The sequence below is a fragment of the Notechis scutatus genome, chromosome 16, assembly GCF_049901735.1.
Source record: "Notechis scutatus isolate UNSWTSFEM ecotype Mainland chromosome 16, rNotScu1.2, whole genome shotgun sequence".
NCBI classification, from domain to species: Eukaryota; Metazoa; Chordata; class Lepidosauria; order Squamata; family Elapidae; genus Notechis; species Notechis scutatus.
In genome coordinates, this window is record NC_142024.1 from 2,050,225 (window position 1) to 2,072,288 (window position 22,064).

Genomic DNA, 22,064 nt, shown 5'->3' on the forward strand with positions numbered 1-22,064 from the left:
TTAAGTACAGACGGTTTGTTGTGTTTGGGGAGCTGGGTCAGAACAGCAGTGATGTGTTTGTGTATATGTGTGTGTCCGTCCGGCTGTTGATACCCCAGAACTGGGTCCTAAGTAGCCTTCGGGACTGAGGAGACCATATGAGTCGCTAAGGAAATGGGCCGTGAAGTGAGGACTGCTGATAGAGATGACGACACAAAGATTAAAATGGCATGTTTATTTTCTTTTCTTTGCCAACGCTAACAACCAATGAAACGACTAGTTGAATTCATGGGATCAGAAGTCACAGACATTTATTTATAATTCCCTCCCCCCCGGAGGTTGGGGTGGGATGGGGGCTCAGCAGAACGGTTTCAAAGTCACTCGTTTAATTGCTTCCGTTTGCGGGTCAATTATTTTGGGCCCGGCTTAAACCGAGGCCGGATTTGCCTCGGTCCGACTTCGGTTTCACCGATCTTGGTCTAGAACCCCTTTTGAAAACATTGGCGAAGTTAGGAGGAGAGATTCGGATTTTGAAGATCTGCAAATCTGGAAACCCAAAGAGTGGGGGGAATGAAAAAAAAAAAAGACAAAACAAACCCCTAAACCCCGGGCGAAAATGTACAACAAAATGAAAATGCTCCTTTTGTTCAGACATCTGTGTCTTCCACATCTGGAGTCTAACAAGAAAGGCTGCCTTTTAAATAGAAGAAACAACGTGGACTGCCGGATGAAATTAAAATTTTCTCGCTTTTTTCCCCTCCCGCTGTGAGCGGCTCTCTGAGCTCAGCTAACCACATTCCCAAATGCCAACGTTACACTCATTGATCGTCCCAAGCGAAATTTGAAATTTATTTGCACCTTCCTGGCTGTGACGGAAAGAGAGAAGATCGGAGGGAAGCTAACGGGATTAGGAAGGAAATTTTTAAAAATAAAAATAAGAATGTACAGTTCTAATGAACCACCGTTTAATTCACGGCATGGACTATGAACGCTAGAAAATATGATTCTCTTGTGTTTCTCTACAAAGGTTCTATTTTGTGGGATGCAAGACAATTTGGTCCATCTTTATTTTATTTTATTTTATTTCCAAAGGAAGAATTTTTGCAGAATGTTTGCTGATTATCGTGGCTGAAATGCTCAAGGTTTTAATCCTCCTTCAGTGGACGGAGAATGCTCAGGCAGGGAACAAAAAAAATTAGAATAACCACTAGCAGTGCCTAACATCTCTGGAGGAAATTCCAAAGAAATTCCTAAGTGGGGGAGGAAAAAAATAAATCTTTTTTTTTGGGGGGGGGATGGGGGGGGGGATTGGAAATTTGAAAACTTCCAAGGCAAAATTTGGCACAGCGAAACTCGTGGCTCTCTCGCCGGCTGAGCCGAGCTTGCCTTCTCTTGATTGGAGATTGATGGGAGAGGATTAATTAAGGTAGTTGAACCCCACCCCACCCCCTAAAAATAAGTTTTCTACCCAGCCTCTCGATTCAGAAGACACCAGGTTGAGGAAGCAGGGAAAAGAGTCTGCCTCTTGAAGCCCAGGTAGAAAAGTTGACGGGCTGTGAGAGAATAACCGTCTGTTAGAAGGAGTTGTCCATCAGACACAGGAAATGTGGAATCCGCGGGAAATCCCCGGAGGAAAAGTGGGGTACGATGGATGCACGTGGACCTCAGGTGAGGAGAACGACAGAGAGTCAACACGGTCCTTATCGCGAGAACGTCTTGGGTAGAAGGTCACCATCTTGGTCGCAGTCCTGGACAGGTGGGCCTGGGGGGCCTTTGTGGGGAGAAGGGTTGGGGTCTGGGGGCAAGTGCATCTTTGATGGCTCAGCAACATGGGCGATAACATGGAGAGGGGTCAGGACGGGGTTGGTGGGTCCACCACCCTGGTGTGTCCCTCACCGGAAGCCAACGTTCTCCCGCGATGGAGAGGTGGGCGAGGTGGGTGGGCTTGACCGATGGGGGAAGGGAGCTGTCCGTGGTGGGTTTCTCCTGCCCGGGGGTGTCCTTCTGCCAATCTTCCGCTCGCCGGAGAGCTGAGGAGGCCAACGGGCGGGCACCTCGGCCTCCCACGCTTGGGATCCTGGCGGGGCCACCTCCCTGGGCATCTCAGAGGTGGCCGACGGCATTGAAGGTTCCTGGCTCGGAAGCGGCTCCAGCCATGTTCAACCAGGCGTCCAGGGGGTTCTGGGAGGAAGGATGGAAGGGGTTGTTCTTGGTAAGAGTCAACATCATTGCGTAAGCCTATGAAGCACAGAAGAAAACAGCACGTGAAAGACGCGGCAAACGGGAGAATTGGACTTCAGAATCTGCGGGATTTCCAAGATCTGGGACGATCTGGAGACGGACTGGGAGGGGGCTTCCAGCTGTTGGGGGGGGTCAGCTCCCATCACCCAAAGACAGGGAAACGTGGCACCGCAGGGTGCCCACTGTGCTTGAACTCTTGTTGAAGTTGGAGAATTTGCACATCGCCGGGTTTGTGGCCCCGAGACTGTTAGGGGCCACTTCCTGCCCTAGTTAAAACAGAAGGTGAACACCAAGGAATCTGGCATGCAATTTCTCTTTGCTTGCAAAGATTTGGAGCTGGTTGCTACAGAAACAGGAACAGATCGGGTGGTTTTAGTTGGTTTTGTTTTACTGTACATGACGGTGTTACATTTTAATTTAATTTTAATTTAAGCTGATTATCTACGGAAAGGTAAAGGCCCCCTTCGGCACTCAGAAATTCCCCAAATAAATGATTGATTCTAGATTTAGGAATGGACCGATGGGAGATTTCTTCGCAGGAGAAGTGAACGGGTTCCGTTCCCCCCCCCAAAAACAAACCTCCCGCCAAAATCCCGAGACACACGAGACAACATTTAGGACGAAGGCCACGGGGGTCTCCCTTTGCAGTTTTATGTCCTTCAAAAGAAAATAAATTATTGGAGTGGAAATCCCCATCCTCTTCTCAAAGGAGATGACAAAACGAGGCACAAAGAAGCAGGACACCGAATCGTTAGTAAACCTTGGGCAGATTAGTTTTAAGTCATGAGAAAGACAAGAGACATGCAGGGGAACAAAACAAAAAAAGGGGGGGAGCCGGTTTCTAAACAGAAAAGGAGATAGAAATGTGTGGGGGGGTCTCCCCCGTGCATCCCACCCTGAGAGGAAACGTCTGTTCTGCAAAGTCGTCCTTGCTGGACAAAGGCTGTGTCTATTGACTCGGAAGTGACTTCCCGGGATGCCAGTGAAGGGAGGACATCTTAACTCTTCTACAGACCGGGCGGGTGGGTGGGCGGGGGGGACTGAGGAGATTTCAGAGGGATGCAAGGGCACCAGTACCGGTCGCGTCTGCCTCCAAAAAGACCCCCGAGAGAAATTCGAAAGGCATTCTCGAGCCAGGTTTTAAAGCGGAAAAACGAGATGCCTGTTAGAAACCCGAGGGACGGATTCGAGCCGCAGGAAAGTTGGAAGACGATGTGCGCTTTGCTCAGGTAGTTCGGTCCGGAGATGGAAGATTGGCATGGGGATGGAGGGGGCGGGGGGAAATTACAGCTGCTCCTTAATCTGGATGGAAATTGGCATTGCTGGCAAGGACCGGAGGGGGGGGAGCAGAAGGGGGGTGTCTCGGGATCTCAATGTTTTGGGGTCCACAGGGAAATTTGGCGAGCCTCGCTACAAAACTCAGGATCGAACCTACCTGGTTTTTGGCCTGCCTGAACAGAGTTTGTTTTAGTGCCTCCGAATCTAAGGTGGAATTATAGACAGCTTTAACGTCAAAAGCTTCCTCGGAGGCCTGGTGGAGGTCCAGCCCCTTCCCAAATTCCGACATCTGTTCCAAATCTAACAAGCCGGCTTCGTTCTCCTCAGTACACCTGTACCAAGCACCGGGGAGGGGAGGGAGGGAAAGCAGGGGCGACCTGTTAGTTACATCCGGCTGCAACACACTCGGGGAGGGGGTTGTGCAGATGCCAGGAAGGGGAGGGGACTCCGTAGAGCCTCATGCGAGACGAGGGAGGGCGAGCGACACAGACAGACAGGCAGGCAGGCAGATGGACGGACAACGGGCAGACAGACACAGCCATAATAGTACAAGATCGCTGAGCATGGAGCAGACGTTGGGTGTAGCGGCATGAGCCTGTACACGCCCCTCCCCGACTTCGAGCGATTCTCCGTGTCGTGGATATTCCCCCTCCCCGATCGGGCCTTGTCGCTCGCTCAAACTGCCGTGATCCTAGAGATCTGAGGACCATGGGTCATGCATTTCTGTGGACCATGGGAACATCTTGGAGTTGACCAGCAGCTGAAAGAATCTGGCGAGCCCTTTTCTCGTGAATTTCTGGAGTTTGACGTTCTAGCCTGTCCCAAATCACTCATTCATGGGGGCGTGGAATGAGAAGAGAAAAGCGAGGGTCCCCTCCCTCCCACCGAGAGAGTGGAAACCCACCTCTGGGCACGGTTAAAGCTCATGGTGAGGGACGCGGCCTCATCTTCCTCCTCCTCCTCATACCCTCCTTGTGGCTCGGCGGTGGGCGACACCGTCTCATCTTGAGACTTCCCCGTCAGGCTGTCATCGTCTTCCTCTTCCAGTTCATCCTCTTCCTCATCGATGTCTTCTACTTTGTCGTTCGGAAGACCGTGGGTGGCGCCGTCGGCGTTCTGGATTTCGGGCCTGGTTGAGAGAGAGCGCAAAGGTTTAAAGACAAGGGTCGACAAAGCCTTCTGAAGCCCATGGAGGAGATAACCAGGCTGAGGCCGAGGGAAGGAGGTGTCAAACGCGTCATAAGTCAAATGAGTCCCTGCGCGACCACAAGAAGTCTAAGTCCAGCCAACTTTTGAATGCCTTTCTTATCTCCCGCTCGTTTCCCTTTGATTGTTAGTTGGCCAGATTCTCCTAGAGAGCTTAAACTTGCAATAAATCTTTATGCTCCTTTGAACTGCCTGAATCGTGTGAGCAACGGGATCCGTGTGAGATCCAACGGAGATGTTCCTTGGGGACTGAAGGGAAATGGACCCTTCGTTAGACTTTCTCTTCCAATTAGAAAAGTCAGGGGTGGAGAGAACTGTACACTAGTGATCGGCTTCTGCTGGTTCGAACTGGTTCTAGCGAAGCACACGCTCACAGAACCGGTTGTTAAACCGGTGGCAGTCCACCCCTGCTGTACATCCTCAACTTACAACCACAATTTATGTTGCTAAGCGAGAAGTTGGTTAAGTGAGTTCTGCCCCATTTTACGACGCTTGTGGAAAGAGTCAAATCCACCAGGAACCCTGATCGCCCACTGAGGTTAAAGAGAGAAGCGACACCTTTCTGGGTGATCTTGCCTACCTTTTCTCCACTAAAGCCGTCGATTGGCTCATCTCGCTATTGGCAATAAAGTTTCTGATTTCAGAGAAGTAGGCGTCCTCTTTCTCGTCTAAAAGTGCTTGGTGTTCTGATTCGGAAGTGGGCGAAGATGTGTTGTTCCCCAAGTGGTTTGTAATGACTCCGGCATGCTGGCTTACTGGAACAGGAGAGGGAGGAAGAGGAGGAGGAGGAAAAGGAGGAGGAGGAAGAGAGAGGAGGAGGAGGAGGAGGAAGGAGAAGCAGGAGGGGAGGAGGAAGAGGAGGAGGAGAATGGGGAAGAGGAGGAAAAAGAAGAGGAGGAGGAAGTAGAAGAAGAAGAGGAGGAAGAGGGGAGGAGGAGGAGGAAGAGGAGAATGGGGAGAATGCAGAGGAAGAAGAAGAGAAGGAGGAGGAGGAGAAGAAGGAAGAGGAAGAAGAAGAAGTAGTAGAGGAGGAGGAGGAGAAGCAGGAGGAAGAAGGAGGAGGAGGAGGAGGAAGAGATGAAGGAAAAGGGGAAGAAGGAGGAGGAAGAAGAAGAAGAAGAGAAGGAAGAGGAGGAGGTTAAAAACTGAAGATGGACATGGACATTTTGATGCATGATGGGACCATGGGAGAAGATAAGCCTTCATCCTCCTTGGTATTGATTAGACCAGAAATTGAGCAGAACCACAAAGGACAGGAGAAGTCAAAAATTTGCTTGACTTGTCCAGGATGATATGAAGACCAGGCGGGGGGAGCCGGGCGTTGCTTCCTGCAAAGGTTTCGTCACCTTTGCCTGTCCTTTATCCCTTAATGGGGTGGGGCAATCACCTCCAAGCCTTACTCCTGAGTCGCCCCTTTTGTTTCAGCTGCTCTCGTCTTCTAGCAGCTCTGCGCATACGCACACTGGGAACAGGCTCCCCTGGATCCTCGGCCTTGCTGCCGCCAGACTCTGAAGGCTCCGAAGGCAACACCCCGCTCCCAGGTGGTCCTGGCCCCATCCCTGCATTGAATGAGTCCTCCCCGGACTCCCAGACTGGTCCCCGTTCTTCCCCACTGCCATCTACACAGGCTGCCGGCAAACCACAACAAAACCAGAGCGGCAAGCAACATTTTTATTGGAGAAGGGGCGGGACGGGGACAGTGCGGACGCCGCGGTGAAATCTTCAGCTTACCTGGGACGTTTTCGTGCTCGTGTTTTTTCAAGTGTCGGTCCAGGTTGGTCTGCTGGCCGAAGCATCGATTGCAGAGGTGACATTTGAAAGGTTTCTCCTTGTTGTGGATGTTCCGGACGTGGCGCTGGAGGTTGGATGAGATGCTGAACGAGCGGTCGCAATATTTACACCTGGAAGCGGGGAAGAAAGGGGAGAAGGAGAGAGAGAGAGAGAGAGGGAAGGGGGGAAACACGTTGGGGGTCAAATCTCCTTTCTTGCCACCCTATTCAATGCCATCCTGTTTAACAGGCCCTCCAGGACAATGGTGGGTTTCCAAATTTTTTTTCCTACCGGTTCTATCGTGCGTGCGCAGTACTTGAAAACCGCTGTCTGTGTGAACAGTGAGTTAGCGAGCTAGTGAGGTGAGCTATTTTTTTAGCTCAGCGGAGGCACGGAGAATCAGCTGAGCTAAGAAAACAAGGGAATATAAGAGAGGTAAGGGCGGGGTGGGCGGGGCCAGCCAGAGGTGGTATTTGCCGGTTCTCTGGACTAGTCAAAGTTTCCGCTACCAGGATGCCAGAACAGGCCGGACCGGCTGAATCCCACCTCTGCTCCAGGGGCCGGTGGGAAGGGGAGGACTTAAGGAAAACTTAAGGGCTGCAGTTCCTCTGAGCTTGCTCAAGGGGGCCACGTTGAGACGCGCAAAGAGGGGATTAAAAATTGCAGGAAGACACCAGACTCAAAGTCTAGCGGGTGAAGAAAAGGCAGTCAAATCCAGCCAAATTTTGCTCTTTTTTCTTGTTCTTCTTCCCTCTCCTTGGTGTTTTTTTCCCTTTCTTTTCCTTCCCTTTTCCTTCTTTCTTATTCTTCCTTCCTTCCCTCTCTTCCCTTTTTTTTCATTCCTCCCTCTGTCCCTTTCCTTTGTTTCAGTCTTCCTTTTTTTTTTTTTTCTTCTGCATTCCTTCTTCCTTCTTCATTCTTCCTCATTTTCTTTCCCCTTCCTCCCCTTTTCCTCCTTTTTTTAATTCTTCCTTCCCTCTTCCCTCCCTCTTTCCCTTCCCCTTCTTTCAGTTTTCCTTTTTTCTTTTTTCTGCATTCCCTTCCTCCTTCCTCCTCCTCCTTTTCTTTCCCTTTCCCTTTTTCTTGTTTATTCTTCCTTCCTTCACTCTCTTCCCTCCCTCTCTCTTTCCCTTCTTCTGCATTCCCTCCCTTCTTCTTCCTTTTTCCTCCTCCCTTTCTTTCCCCTTCCTTCCCTTTTTATCTTTTTTTATTCTTCCTTCCTTCTTTTCTTCCTCCCTCCCTCTCTACCTATCCTTTCTTTCCCTCCTGTCTGTCTGTCTGTCTGTCTGTCTGTCTGTCTGTCTGTCTGTCTGTCTGTATCTCTCTCTCTCTGTCAGGGTGTTACATTATGCAGACCGTGCATACTTTCCAAATGTGCAAAAGTTAGAAACACAGCAGCTCTCCCCAAAATATCTTTATTATTTTTGGAACCAGCAGAGATACCTTTCTGAAATTCTCTTCCTAAAGGTTTTTTTTGGGGGTGGGGTGGGGAGTGTGTGTAGAATGAGCTCATAATCTGAGAAACAAGAAAGGGTTACTGTGCCAAATATTACCTCTTTTTAAAAGAATATTGCCCATTGCTTAAGGTGGCCCCATAAACCCTCCTCAAATTTTCTTCTCCCTTCTCCTCCCGTGTTTCTTTTGTTCTCTAACAATAGTTGTTTTTTCTTCTTTTGCATACAAAAATGGCTCCAGAGAATTGGGTTAAAGATAGATTCAGAAATCCTATCTTGGTTTTAATCGGCGGTCGAGGCGAACAGATAATCAAATTTAAAAAGCTAACTGTGAGTTATTCTTTTTTTTTTTTTTTCTGTCTCTGTGCAAAGCTGTTGCATCCGCCTTAGTTTGGGTTGTGCAAATCAAGAATTAGATTTTAATTTTACCCAGCGATACGTACAAGCCATTTCTATAACAATAAGCCTGTCTAATTTACAAAAAACAGAATCAAAGTTTCATTATTATTATTTTTTCCCCCTCATTGCAAACACATAATCCGGAAGCCGTTTCGAAGCAGAGACAAAATGAAATGTAATCCTGCTGTGTAAAAGCAAAAAAGTTGTTGTAATGTTGTGACTTTTGATTGTGCCGAAGAGAATCGGACATAGGTGGTTTTTTCTCTTTTTTTCTCCCCTCCTATTACACAACACCCCCGTCTTTTCCTCTTCCACTCTTCTTACTTTTCCATGGTTTTTGTATTTTACTCTTCGATAAACTAATAAAAAAAAGTTTTAATTGAAAAGAATTAGATTTGAAATGCAGGTGTCCCGGCTGAAAGCTACCAGGTTGTTCCTCTGAGTCTCTAACAGCATTTTGGGTGTTAAGCAGGGGTGGGATTCAGCCGGCTTGGTCTGGTTCAGGCGAAGCGGTAGTTCAAAGCACACACTCACTAAACGGTTGTTACGCCGGTTGAATCCCACCCTGGTGTTAAGAAATGCAGTTGTTGTTGTGGGTTATATTCCTTATTATTTGGAACCCACTGAGGGTTCAAGGGAGGTGAGGATGGCACCGTCCCAGGATGGATGTTGGTGCAAACATTTGCACTGGGAAGGGAAAAATTAAAAGTGCCAGCTTCATTCAGCCAAGCCTGAAACCTGGATTTTGCTGTGCGATGCCCACTGTGGAATTGAGGAATCATTTCCAGCGATTCCCTCCTCTAGAAGCCTCTAAAGCACCGGTTCTAGGTACAAATCTTATGAATACTCCATCCTTCTGGTTATAAAACGCGACAAAAGTGTCTTTATTTATTTTTTACTCACCGGTAAGGCTGTTCCCCTGTGTGTGTTCGGAGGTGTCTGGTTAGATTGGCTGAACGCGGAAAGATTTTACCACAGTATCTAGAAGGCCAATAATAATAATAATAATAATAATAATAATAATAATAATAATAATAATAATAATAATAATAATAATAATAATAATAATATCTTATTAATTTATTCTATGATTATTCTCTTTTACTAGTTTTTATTGTTGTATATTTTTCCTTTCCTTTCCATTTCTTTCTCCTTCCTCTCTCACTCCTTCTTTTTCCTTCCTTCCTTCTTTCCCTCTATCGCCCTTCCTTTCCTTCCTTCCTTCCCCTATCTCCTTCCCTCTCCCATTTCCTTCCTTCCTTCCTTCCTTCTCTTCTCTCTCCTTTCCCTTCCTTTCCTTCAGTCTTCTCTTTCCTACCTTCCCACCTCTTCTTTCCTTCATTCTTATTTTTCCTTTCCATTTCTTACTCCTTCCTCTCTCACTCCTTCTTTTTCCTTCCTTCCTTCTTTCCCTCTATCGCCCTTCCTTTCCTTCCTTCCTTCCCCTATTCTCCTTCCCTCTCCCATTTCCTTCCTTCCTTCCTTCCTTCTCTTTCTCTCCTTTCCCTTCCTTTCCTTCAGTCTCCTCTTTCCTACCTTCCCACCTCTTCTTTCCTTCATTCTTATTTTTCCTTTCCATTTCTTACTCCTCCCTCCCTCACTCCTTCTTTTTCCTTCCTTCCTTCTTTCCCTCTATCGCCCTTCCTTTCCTCCCTTCCTTCCCCTATCTCCTTCCCTCTCCCATTTCCTTCCTTCCTTCCTTCTCTTTCTCTCTCCTTTCCCTTCCTTTCCTTCAGTCTTCTCTTTCCTACCTTCCCACCTCTTCTTTCCTTCATTCTTATTTTTCCTTTCCATTTCTTACTCCTTCCTCTCTCACTCCTTCTTTTTCCTTCCTTCCTTCTTTCCCTCTATCGCCCTTCCTTTCCTCCCTTCCTTCCCCTATCTCCTTCCCTCTCCCATTTCCTTCCTTCCTTCCTTCCTTCCTTCTCTTTCTCTCTCCTTTCCCTTCCTTTCCTTCAGTCTCCTCTTTCCTACCTTCCCACCTCTTCTTTCCTTCATTCTTATTTTTCCTTTCCTTCCTTTCCATTTCTTTCTCCTTCCTCTCTCACTCCTTCTTTTTCCTTCCTTCCTTCTTTCCCTCTATCGCCCTTCCTTTCCTTCCTTCCTTCCCTATCTCTTTCCCTCTCCCATTTCCTTCCTTCCTTCCTTCTCTTTCTCTCTCCTTTCCCCTTCCTTTCCTTCAGTCTCCTCTTTCCTACCTTCCCACCTCTTCTTTCCTTCATTCTTATTTTTCCTTTCCATTTCTTACTCCTCCCTCCCTCCCTTCCTGGTTGCATGGAGATCTTCACTGACTTTTCCTCCATGGAAATGTGGGCGAGCAAGCAAGGAGAACGAGAAGGCTCTGAACTATCTAGGGTTGTCTTCTTCTCTTCAGCCTCACATCCCCAAGTCTCTCCCTGTTATGGTCTGGTATCTACACACACACACACACCCCTCCCTCCCTCTCTTTTTTTTACCTGCATGTATAACGTTCTTTGCCCTTGCGCAAAATGGGATCCGATAAGGTGGGAGGGGGCGACCGGAAGTTGAACGGGTGGTGAGGGAGGGGGGGCAAGGAAGTCCCCCCGGCGTCTGTCTTCATGGCTGCGAATGTCTCCAATTTCTCCGTCATGGTTTCTATGGCTGACATCTAAAAGGAGAAAAGAAAAGCCAAGTTTCACAAGGCTACATTTTGGGGCAGATGCTTGGAAATTTTGGGGGGAAAGAAAGTGGAGGATCGAAGGGGATCACAAGCAGTTTCCTACTGTGTTTTCCCGAAAATAAGACCCGGTTATTTTATATATATATATATTTGCCACCAAAAAAAGACACCAGGTCTTATTTTCGGGGGAATGCCATCCACGGGCTAACCTCATTTCAACGCTTCACCCCTGGCCTCCTTTTCGCTGTCGGAGGCCTTCAGGAACTTCTTCTTCTGCAGCCAGCAAGGCCTCTGGAGCCAATAACTGAGCTCTGGATCGATCCAGAGTTTTCCTACCAGCTCCAGAGGCCTTCAGGGAAGCCTTGCCAGCCTTGCCGGCTGCAGAAGAAATGGGCCAGCCAGGCAGGTGTCGGGGTGTGCGAGGCCTGGCTACACCTGTCCAAAGGCAAGTAGTAGGGCAGCTCCACACTCTAGCTTAATTTTTACCTGTGCACTCTGGGAGAAGGAAGATGGAGGAGGAGGAGGAGAAGAAAAAGGAGGAGGAGAAGGAGGAGAGAAGGAAGATGAAGAAGGAGGGGAGGAGGAGGATGGGAAGGGAAGCAGGAGAAGGAGAAGGAGAAGGAGAAGGAGAAGGAGAAGAAGAAGAAGAAGAAGAAGAAGAAGAAGAAGAAGAAGAAGAAGAAGAAGAAGAAGAAGAAGAAGAAGAAGAAGAAGAAGAAGAAGAAGAAGAAGAAGAAGAAGAAGAAGAAGAAGAAGAAAAAGGAGGAGGGAAAGGGAAAGAGGAGGAGGAGGAGGAGAGAAGGAACATGGAGGAGCAGGAGGATGGGAAGGGGAAGGAGGAGAAGGAGAAGAAGAAAAGGAAGGAAGATGGAGGAGGAGAAGGATGGGAAGAAGAAGAAGATGAAGGAGAAGAAGAGGAGGAGGAGGTGGTAACAAGGATGCTATTATTATGGGCTCTCCCATAACAGCCAGTTCTCCCTGTCAACCTGGGGTGGGGGTGGGGGTCATTTTTATCTCCCTCCCCGCCAGCCTGAGCTCGGCCGTGGCTATCTTGCTCTGCAGCCGCTGGCCATTACCAGCTGCGCTGTCGGAGCCATTCTCCCCTATTCTGACCCACACAAACACAGGATCTTCCTGGCGGGCTTGATCTCATGGCCGGGCCCATTGAAAAGGAAAATGGAGGGAAGTTATTAAGCAAACTTTCCAGCCCAAGGAAAACAATGAAGCCCCTAAGTTTAGCCTTGAAAAAAGCCGTTCCCAAAAGAGTCAGAACCGCTACTCTTAAAAAAAAAAAAAAAAAATGGGACAAATGGGACTCTGGCCAGCGAGGAAACAATGAGAGTTTCCCGGGGACACAAAACCCTCCAAATTCAGCTGAGATGGACGCCAAAGATTTGAACCCGGTTTCTGGTCTAAAACGGACACTCTGGAGGTGGTGTCACCAGTGAAAGTTACTCTGGCAGGGAATCCAGGTTTGTTTGTTTTGGCCTGAGGGAGGAAGTGTGTCTACCCCTTGTCCCATTCTCTGGAAAGTGACAGGTTTCCTTCGGGCCTGATATCATTTCCCTCTTCCTGGCTTTCTTTCGGAAAAAGAGGCGGTGGCTGCAGGCTTTGGGTTCCTCGCTTGAGGTTCTCCTGCAAGGCCAAGATCTCCTGGAGAGACCTTGGGAGAGGCCTGGAATTGTCACCTGCGGTCGAGAGGTCCACCTGGCCACAATTCCTCCATGCCAGCCAGCCAGGCTCCAAGGCTTCTCCCTGGTCTCCCGAATCTGGCGTTCCTCTTTCTTCACCGTGAGGTTCTTCCATGTTTCCACTCCCAACATTCTCCACTCCCCCCAAAGTCATCACCTCCTCAATTTCCTGACTGGAGCCAAGGAGGGAGAAGGAAGGCTCCTTGAGCCTTGGGGTGAACTCAATGGTGGGGCTGTGACGTGGTTAACAAAGCCATGGCTTGGCACAGCAGGCCAACTCGTTCTTGTGTCCGAGCTGGTTTGGCCAAAGACTGAGACGGTTGAAGGCTAAGGTGTGTTCCTCCTGGTGGTAGAACATTTCACGGTAGATCAAAGTCTCCGGAACTTTGGAGAGCAACGTGTTGCATGCGGAACTCTCCGAGGTGCTGAAAACCGGTTTCTTGGGGAGGGAAGGGGGATTTTGCAGTATCCTTCCCCTGCCACGCCCACCAAGCCACGTCCACAAAACCGGTAGTAAAAAAAAATGGAATCCCACCACTGATTTCATCCATCAATGGTTGAAAACACTGTCCAGTTCAATAACTAGTTTGTGCACAATTAAGGGTGTTATGGAACACTGGCCATCCAATGTTTCTGGGCCTTACCTGAGGATGGAAAAGCAGTGGTGAAGGCCTGAGATATTTCTCCTTTAGTGCCCCAACTGAGTCAGCCACCTTCCGTTTCTCCACCCTGCTGGACAACAAGACAGAGGGTTACATACCTCACAGAAGAAAATGGAGAATCTCCTTTGTATGCTTTGGAAAAGGAGGGAAATGCAGGCTGAGTCAACCTTCTGCCCAGGAGCTAAGCTCTGTACAAAAAAATGGTTGAAATTTAAAAATAATAATAAAAAATAAATAAAAAATAAATGCTTGAGCAGGGGGCTGGACTGGAAGACCTCGAAGGTCCCTTCCAACTCTGTAATTCTATTCTATTCTATTCTATTCTATTCTATTCTATTCTATTCTATTCTATTCTATTCTATTCTATTCTTATTCTATTCTATTCTATTCTATTCTATTCTATTCTATTCTATTCTTATTCTATTCTATTCTTATTCTATTCTATTCCCATTCCCATTCCCATTCTATTTTCTATTCTATTCTATCTATTCTATTCTTCATTTATTCTATTCATTTTATTCTATTCTATTTTCTATTATCTTATCCTATCCTATCCTATCCTATCCTATCCTATTCTAATCTATTCTAATCTAAATTTTATTATTTTCTTGTCTTCTATATTATTCTCTTCTCTTCTGTTCATTTTCTGCATTCTATTCTATTCTGCATATTTTCTCTATTCTATTTTCTACTATCTATTCTTATTCTTATTCTTATTCTTATTCTTATTCTTATTCTTATTCTTATTCTTTTCTTTCTGTTACGGCTCGCAAGAGAAATCTCAAAGAAGCTAATATGGAGAGACTCACAACTTGCCCATGCACTGGGTTTTACAATTAGAAGTGTTTACGTGTGTAAATGTAGGTTTGGTTTAACCGCAAATTCCCAGAATCAGATTCTCAAATCCGTCGCGTTCTCCCCTCTTTGTCCGTCCATCATACAGCTGAAGTCTAAGGAGCCTCTTATCTGACCGTGTCCCTAGGTAGCCCCTCTTCTCTCACTTCTCGAGGCCACTCACACCTGCAATTACACACTTCGCAATGCGGACACCATCCCTTTCGCAGCCCAATATGGTTGGAGAGGTTCTTCCCTGACTTTCTTTCCCCTACCCGTTATGCATCTGTGGGCCAGGCCCTCCCTTATCTTGGCCATTCCTCGCCAGCATAATTTTCCCTCCGTCCTTCAAGGCCTTTCCCACACACCCACACACCGCCACCACCATCAAGGCTGAGAATGTTAATACCTGTAGATGGGGTCCATGAAGAAAGGGGAGGGCTTGGCGTAATGCAGGGAAGGCTGAGGGAGCATCTGAGCTTGGTTCATCTTGGGCACCCCGTCGCCGGCCACCAGCTTCCTCTCGCCGTAGACGTGGTTCTTCCGGGGATCTCGACTCCCGTGATGACTGGCCCGGATGCGACTGCTAATCGTGAGGTCCAGAGGCTGCTCCTCGCCGGCGTGACGAGCGGGCAGGACCTGGGCCGCCACTTTGCTTTCTTTCGGCTTGGTGGTGAGGTCGAAGGGTGACTCCGAACAGGGCCCGCTGATTTTGTGCAGGTCCCGGGGCGACTTTGGTTCGGCTTTGACCAGCAAACTGTGGTTGAGGCTCCGCTCGGCAAACGGGTAAACCGAGTGGGAGAAGTTGGGAAGGAACTGGAAGGGGAACATGGAATGGTAGGGAAGGGCCCCCATTTTTTTCTCTTGCATGCCCATAAACCCGGGCCCGAAGTACTTTTCGGCAATGGAAGCGATGGCCTTGATGGAATCGTTCGTGGCCCCCATCATCGGCAGCAGCTGATCCTCGGGGGGAGGGAAGAAGGTGTGCTGGGAGTAGAAGATGGGGAGGTCACTCGTGCTGTTGGCGGAACCAGCGGGGACCGAACCGCCGCCGAAATCTGGCTTGCTCTCCCGGGGTTTACTTTTCTCCTTCGTTTTCTCTCGCTCGCTCTCTGCGTCGCTCTCTAAGTCTGACCCGGTACCGGTGGTGGTCTCCAGATCGGTGCCCGTCGTGGTGTTGATGTCCTCGAAGTCACTGGCGTCCGACAGATCACTAGTCCTGGCTTTGAGCTTCTCCAAGTAGGAGTTCCCCAAAGGGGTGCTGTTGAACCTCTCCTCCACAGGGAGAGGGTGGCTGCTGTTGCCCACGGCGGACATCAGCGGGAGCGGAGAGTGGCCCAGGGGGCTGGGGAGCTTGGCCTCTTGGGTGTGGTTGAGGGGGCTCTTGAGCAGGGGTGTGGGGGGCAAGAGAGGAGGCCTGGGGTACAGCGAGGGAGGGAAGATCCCCGGGAAGCTGGGGGCGAGAGCTGGGAACGCAGGGGGAGCAGGCGAGAACGGGAATTGCTCCCGGGTGCGGCCGGGAGGGGAAGTAGTCGCCGAAGCCGAGTCCGGTATGATTGAGGTTGGGCGACGCCTTCGACTTGTCCATCAAGGAGCTGGGCGTCAGAGGCAAACCGGGCGCGAAAAGGCCGCCAGGGTTGTAGTGGTTCTTGCCTTCGCAGAACCGCCGGTGTTTGTTGAGCGAGGAGGTGGTGCTGAACATCTGCCCGCAGTCCTTGCACTTGATCTGAGTCCGGCAGTCGGCGTGCATGCGCTTGTGTCGGCAGAGGTTGGAGAACTGTGTGTAGGATTTGTGGCAGACCTCGCCTAAAGCATCAACAGAAACCAAAAGACCAAAACCCAGTATGAAATTAATATGAAAGAATGGGGCTGGGTGCGAGAGAAAGCGGGTGGTCTCGGTATTTTAAAAGGGGGGGGGGGGAAGAGGGCAGGTGTGAAAAAAAAAAGAAAGAAGAAGAGAGCAAGTGGGAACCGTTTATAAACCGACGGGAACCAAATGGAGATGTGGACAACGTGACAACGCAAAACAAAAAAGTATGTGGGATTTAGTTGAAAGGTGTGCAGGAAGTCCTTGACTTATGACCACAACTGAGCCCCCAAATTTTGTGTTGCTAAGTGAGATGTTTGTTTGCTGAGTTTTGCCACATGTTACGATCTTTCCTGCCACGGTTGTTAAGCGAAACACTGCAGTTATTGATTGACATGGTCGTTAAGTGGCTTCGGCATCAATTTGGCTTGTCGGAAGGTCGCAAAAGGGGGATCAGCCCTGAAGCTGGCCAGACTGAGGCCAATTTCAAGACTTCAGCGCTGATGCACCGGAGAAGAGGGACAGGGAGAGATGGGGGAATAGTTGGGGTTTCTGGTCAAAACAAAATGCTTTCTCTTGGGAACCAAGGTCATTCCTGCAGGTGCTTGGAAGGAGGGGTCTGGCGTCACCTGGCAACTGGGCAGTATCCTGATTGGACCATGTGGCTGTTTGTTTGAGAAAGTGAAAAAAACCACGCTTACTTTTTAATGAGGTAAAAACCGCAGGAATAATCAGAGTCGGTTTTCACCAGCCTGTGCCAATATGATATAGCCAATAAATTTATTTTTTTGAGGAATTTACCTGCCTCAGAGTTTTGTTTGCTATGGGTATGTTACTCAGAACCCTGACAAGGGGACCGGGACACCGTGACAGTCCTAAGTACATGCCAGTGGCCAAGTGTTTGAATTTTGACCGTGTGTTCGTGGGGATGGGGCAAAGGTCGTAACTGCGAGAAACGCTTATAAGTTACAATGTTGTTGTCAATTTGAACAGGTCACTAAATTAATGGTTGTAAGTTGAGGACTACCTGTGTACAGATCTCGAGCCTCTCTGACTCCCCTCCCTTCCATTCAACCATTACCCCACGGGAAAGTGGGGCAGCCAATCAATTTGATGGACGAACAAACAAACAGAGAGACAAACAAGGGGATTTCTGGGGCGCAAGGCAGTGGCTGAGGCAACTTACATATGAAAGGTTTCACAGTGCTGTGGATGTGCTTGTGCTGTTTGAGGCCAGAAGAAGTGGCGAAGGTCTTTCCGCAGTCCGGACAAGCGTGCGCCCGGGCGCCGACGTGCTGGGAGCGAATGTGCCTTTGGAGGTTGCTGGGGTCCGTGAAAACCTGAGCAGAAGGCAAAACCAACACCTCCTGAGCTTCCAAAATTAAGACAACACGGTGTGTTTCTCGCAGGGAATTTGGTGTGCGTTTGTGTGTTGATTTGATTTGCACAGTCGTTCAGTCGTTTCTGACTATCTTGGCATGATGCTCATCTCCGTCTCTTAACCGAGGGATCGGGCAGTGTCCAAAGACAATTTCCATGGACTTGTGGCTGGCATGGCTATATGCCGAATGGGCAGGGAATCAATCAATCAGAACAGAGCTGGAAGGGCCGTGGAGGTCTTCTAGTCCAAACCCCTGCTCAAGCAGGAGAACTGGTACCATTTCAGACCAGTGACTGTCCAGTCTCTTCTTAAAAACCTTCAGCACCCACAACTTCTGAAGGAAAGCTGCTCCACTGGTTAATTGTCCTCACTGTTATGAAGTTTCTCCTTAATTCCCACCGAAATGGTACCTATTGATCTACTCACATTTGCATGCTTTCTGACTTTAATATATAACGGTGTATGACCCTAAACCCAGAGATAGAGACAGAAAGAAAGAGAGACAGAGAGAAAGAGAGGGAGAGAAAGAGAGGGAGAGAAAGACAGAGACACACACAGAGAGAGAGAGAGAAAGAGAAAGACACACAGAGAAAGAGAAAGAGAGAGAGAAAGAGAGAGAAAGAGAGGCAGACAAAGAGAGACAGAAAGAGAGAAAGAGAGAGGAGGAGGAGGAGGAAGAGAAGGAGGAGGAGGAGGAGGAGGAGGAGAAGAAGAAGAAGAAGAAGAAGAAGAAGAAGAAGAAGAAGAAGAAGAAGAAGAAGAAGAAGAAGAAGAAGAAGAAGAAGAAGAAGAAGAAGAAGAAGAAGAGAGGACCATTGGCCTTTGGCCCAACCTACCAAGAGTCTTCACAAGGGCCCGCCCACCCCGAGGGCCATACCTTCACACAATTTTCGCACTCAAATCTCTTGCCACTGTCGTGTGACATCTGATGACGGATCAAGTTGGATTTCCAGTTGAAGGCCTTGGGACACTGGTCGCACTTGTATTCCCTTTCTTCCGTGTGGATGATCATGTGCTGTTCCAAGCTGTGGGAGAAGAAGGGTGGAAAATAACAGAGTTTGGAAGGGGGCTCAGAGGTCTTCTAGTCCAACCCCCTCGCTCCAGCAGGAGAGACCCTATCCCATGTCGAATTTCCACCCTTCTAAAAGTTATCAAGGTTGCAAAACACTGGTCTTTGCAGGTGTCACCATCACCTGAATGAAAGATTTTAGGCCAGTATTTTTCAACCCTACCGACTGGGGAATTCTGGGAGTTGCGGTCCACCCCCTCTGAAACACCGATCTTTAGGGGTGCCTCCGTCACCTGTACTTGTTTGGAAACATCCTTTCACAGTCTTTGCATTCGTGGCCTTGGTCATCCTCCATCCCTTCCTGCTTGATCTCCTCAGTCAGGGACTCGTACAGAGAGCCGACGGCGTGACAGGAGTACTTCTTATGCCGCCTCATCTCCATTTTGGACTGGAAGAGCTCGTCGCAGTCCTCGCAACGGAATGTGTGAATGTCTGCGGACAAAAGCAGAGACCCTGTGTCAGGATCCTCGAGCCAAACTTCAAAGCACTTCAAAATATTTATTAGGAGCAACATGCTGGCATTAACCTAAACAAAGCCAACTCTGGCCTACATCATTCACAGTGACCCTGTTTCCCCCCTCCCCCCTGGGTGTGTCATAAATCAGATTCTCCAATGAAGCACCTTCACTGGCTGCGTGTCATCAATCACGTTCTCCAATTAAATACATTCGCGGGCAAAAGCGCCGGTATTTTAGTTACACTCTTTTAAAGATAAAGAGTTGGAATGCACTTCCGCTTCCAAACTGCTTCACTGCTCTTCCAGATTTCCTTCCCCCCACTTTTTTATGGCAACTACTACAACAGGCATAGGAACATGTTTTGTTTTGATTTTTTTTATTTTAAACAACAAATGTAAACAAATGCAAAACATACAACATTAAATAAAATCTTCTTTCCATTATACAGCATGTCGGTTGGTACATGTCTCTTGTGCACAATATCAACAGTCATTCCATCCTGTTTTTATATTACAATTCATATTATGTATAACTACTATCCACTTACCATCATATTGTTATCAAATCATTATCCAACAGCAATTATAAATTCATCTCATCTTTTTTGAGGAAGAATCAACTATTATAAAGCCTAGTTTATGATATCATTCATTTCCAAATAATCAAACACAGAATATCATATTATAATCCTTTCCATAATAATCATTTATAGCATATCATTACATTATTTTATCTTAACTGTTATGTTACATTTATATTATATTGTGTAATATTTTTCTCATTAGGCATAGGAATGTTTTATGAGTTGACATCCCGCGGTTACCGGCCACAATGCCGGAGGGTCGGAGGTCACCCAGCCCCTCGATTTAATTAAAAAACATATTTAATAAAATATATATATTTAATAAAAGTATTTGTGGAGAAATCTATTGGAATCAAACCCATTGACAGACGGGTGCGATTCTCAAGTAGAGATCTTGGAAATCTTAGTGATTTTTTAAAAGCCACATGGACTTCATAAAACGGGGCCCTTCCCAACTGTCTCGCTTAGCGATGGAAATTTTAGGCTGTAAATTGAGGATTATCTGTATATTCCTACATCTTAAAACTTACCTCTTTGGACGCTGGAAAAAAATGCTTATATATTATATTATATTAAAGAGCAATCTCCAATTTTTATTCACTATTTTTTTTCCTGCTGTAGGCTTCCCTAACCAAAGCTAAAATTTTAATATACAATTCATGGAGGTGGTTTTTTTTTTTAATGTAAATTTATCTGATGACGTTGTTGGTTGTATATATTTTACCTCGACCGAGGATTTTTAATGAAAAACTCTTTGGGAATTAAGGATTTTTTCCTCCCCTCTAATAAAAATTAAAAGTCACTGAAAAATTAAAAATAATAATGAAAACAGACTCTGCCTTATTCAAATCACAAGGTTGAGAAGGTTTTTCTCAAATCAGATCAGATCTGATCACAATTATATTTCCCTTTCTGCAGGTTTTTGATGGGGAAAGAAGGGGGTATACATTGAATTTACACGGTTACCCCGGGCCTATTTTTGCAAGTTTCTTTTCAAGCCTAACCAGGGTGTTAAAATCATGATTTTTCCCCCCTCCCAAGGAAGAAAACTACTTGGAGTTTTCTCTTAGATCATATTTAGGCTCAAAATAATTCTCCATTTTTTTGGATACGATGTTGAGAGCCTTGGCATGGCAACCAAAATCCTGCCCATTCAATTCTTTGTTTTAAAAGAAAGTGTTGTGCAGAAGGAACTCTGCGTATGTGTGTGTGTTTCCTTTAAAGCACACAATAAATTATTCCAGTCAAGGTCAAATGGATTAAAAAGAAGGGCAGCTATTATTAAGTTCACAAGGCAGCATCCTGACACAAAGGCCAAGCCAAACAACCCACCCCCTGTAAATTTTCCCGGAGAGCAAAGTTAGTCTTAAATTCTTTTCTTTTTTTTCCTTTTTCCTTGTTTGCCACACAATTTGTTTGGTCTCTTCTTCTTCTTCTTCTTCTTCTTCTTCTTCTTCTTCTTCTTCTTCTTCTTCTTCTTCTTCTTCTTTCTTCTTCTTCTTTTCTTCTTCTTCTTCTTCTTCTTCTTCTTCTTCTTCTTCTTCTTCTTCTTCTTCTTCTTTCTTCTCTTCTTCTTCTCTTCTTCTTCTTCTTCTTCTTCTTCTTCTTCTTCTTCTTCTTCTTCTTCTTCTTCTTCTTCTTCTTCTTCTTCTTCTTCTTCTTCTTCTTCTTCTTCTTCTTCTTCTTCTTCTTCTTCTTCTTCTTCTTCCTCCCTTCTCCTCCTCCTCCTCCTCCTCCTCCTCCTCCTCCTCCTCCTCCTCCTTCTCCTTTTCTTGTGTTTTCCCCCCTTTCTGTCAAATTAAAAGTTTGTTTGGCAAGGATAATTCATGCTTTCTTGAACTGGGCTGAGTACCAGGGGTGACTTTTAAACCCTTCAACCCTATGGGTTGTGCCCTGAGGAGGAGGAAGATGAACTGCCGACAGGGAGCGGGAGTGGGGCTCTGTTGGCTGTGGAGGAAACTGGGGAAGGGCAAAGTCCGGCTGGGCAGATCAGGGGAGAGGTAGAGCAAGGGAGAGGGAGTTCAGAGGAAGACCCAGGCCCACCCCCTCTTCATCCTAGGGCATGCAGGGAGGAACAGAGAAGGGAGCAACGTAGGTTGCATGGCTTACGGGGGAGGAAAGGGCCCTGATACCCTTCATTAGCCACACCTGGGAATGAGAGTTTAAAAGAGATGCATGCTGAGTGCGGTGTCGGCTGAGAGCAAACGTAGTCTATCTTGTGTTGACTTTGGTTGTCTGTGTTCCTGGTGTCTTCCCAATAGTGTTGAGTTATTGCCATGCCTTCACATCTGGAATTCTTGCTCCTGCCCTGCCGGAATAATGACCTCATTTTGCCTTGTTTGGACTTTAAGTTAGAGTTTGTGTTGACCATGTTTTGGACTTGATTCTCTGCAGCCAACGGCTGTTCCTGGGAGAGTTTTTTCTCCAGCCCAGAAGGACATTCGGGGCAAAGTTGGAGCTAATAAAGGGACTCCTATGGATTATCTGACTGTGTTGCCTTTGTGCCACACCCTTTGGGTCATCAGTTTCTTTCCATCCACCCTGAAGGTGTCCTTGTCTTTTCCCAAACAGAACATCTTCCGAAGGTTACCAGTTGCGTCGGCCATGTCCC

The 22,064-nt window shown here is 47.4% G+C and overlaps 1 protein-coding gene across 1 annotated transcript in view; it reads right to left on the minus strand.

The window, feature by feature from the left end:
- Window positions 1-1,445: 1,445 nt before the first annotated feature.
- PRDM16 (PR/SET domain 16) overlaps window positions 1,446-22,064 on the minus strand; it is a 132,799-nt gene continuing 112,180 nt past the window's right edge. Inside the window, 13 exon segments of the mRNA XM_087944701.1 lie at window positions 1,446-2,217; window positions 3,656-3,830; window positions 4,403-4,627; window positions 5,285-5,459; window positions 6,436-6,605; window positions 9,231-9,308; window positions 10,784-10,956; window positions 13,304-13,391; window positions 14,565-15,652; window positions 15,654-15,961; window positions 17,149-17,302; window positions 18,221-18,368; window positions 18,646-18,844. Coding sequence (XP_087800827.1) covers window positions 2,083-2,217; window positions 3,656-3,830; window positions 4,403-4,627; window positions 5,285-5,459; window positions 6,436-6,605; window positions 9,231-9,308; window positions 10,784-10,956; window positions 13,304-13,391; window positions 14,565-15,652; window positions 15,654-15,961; window positions 17,149-17,302; window positions 18,221-18,368; window positions 18,646-18,844 — 3,116 coding nt within the window. The 3' untranslated portion in view covers window positions 1,446-2,082.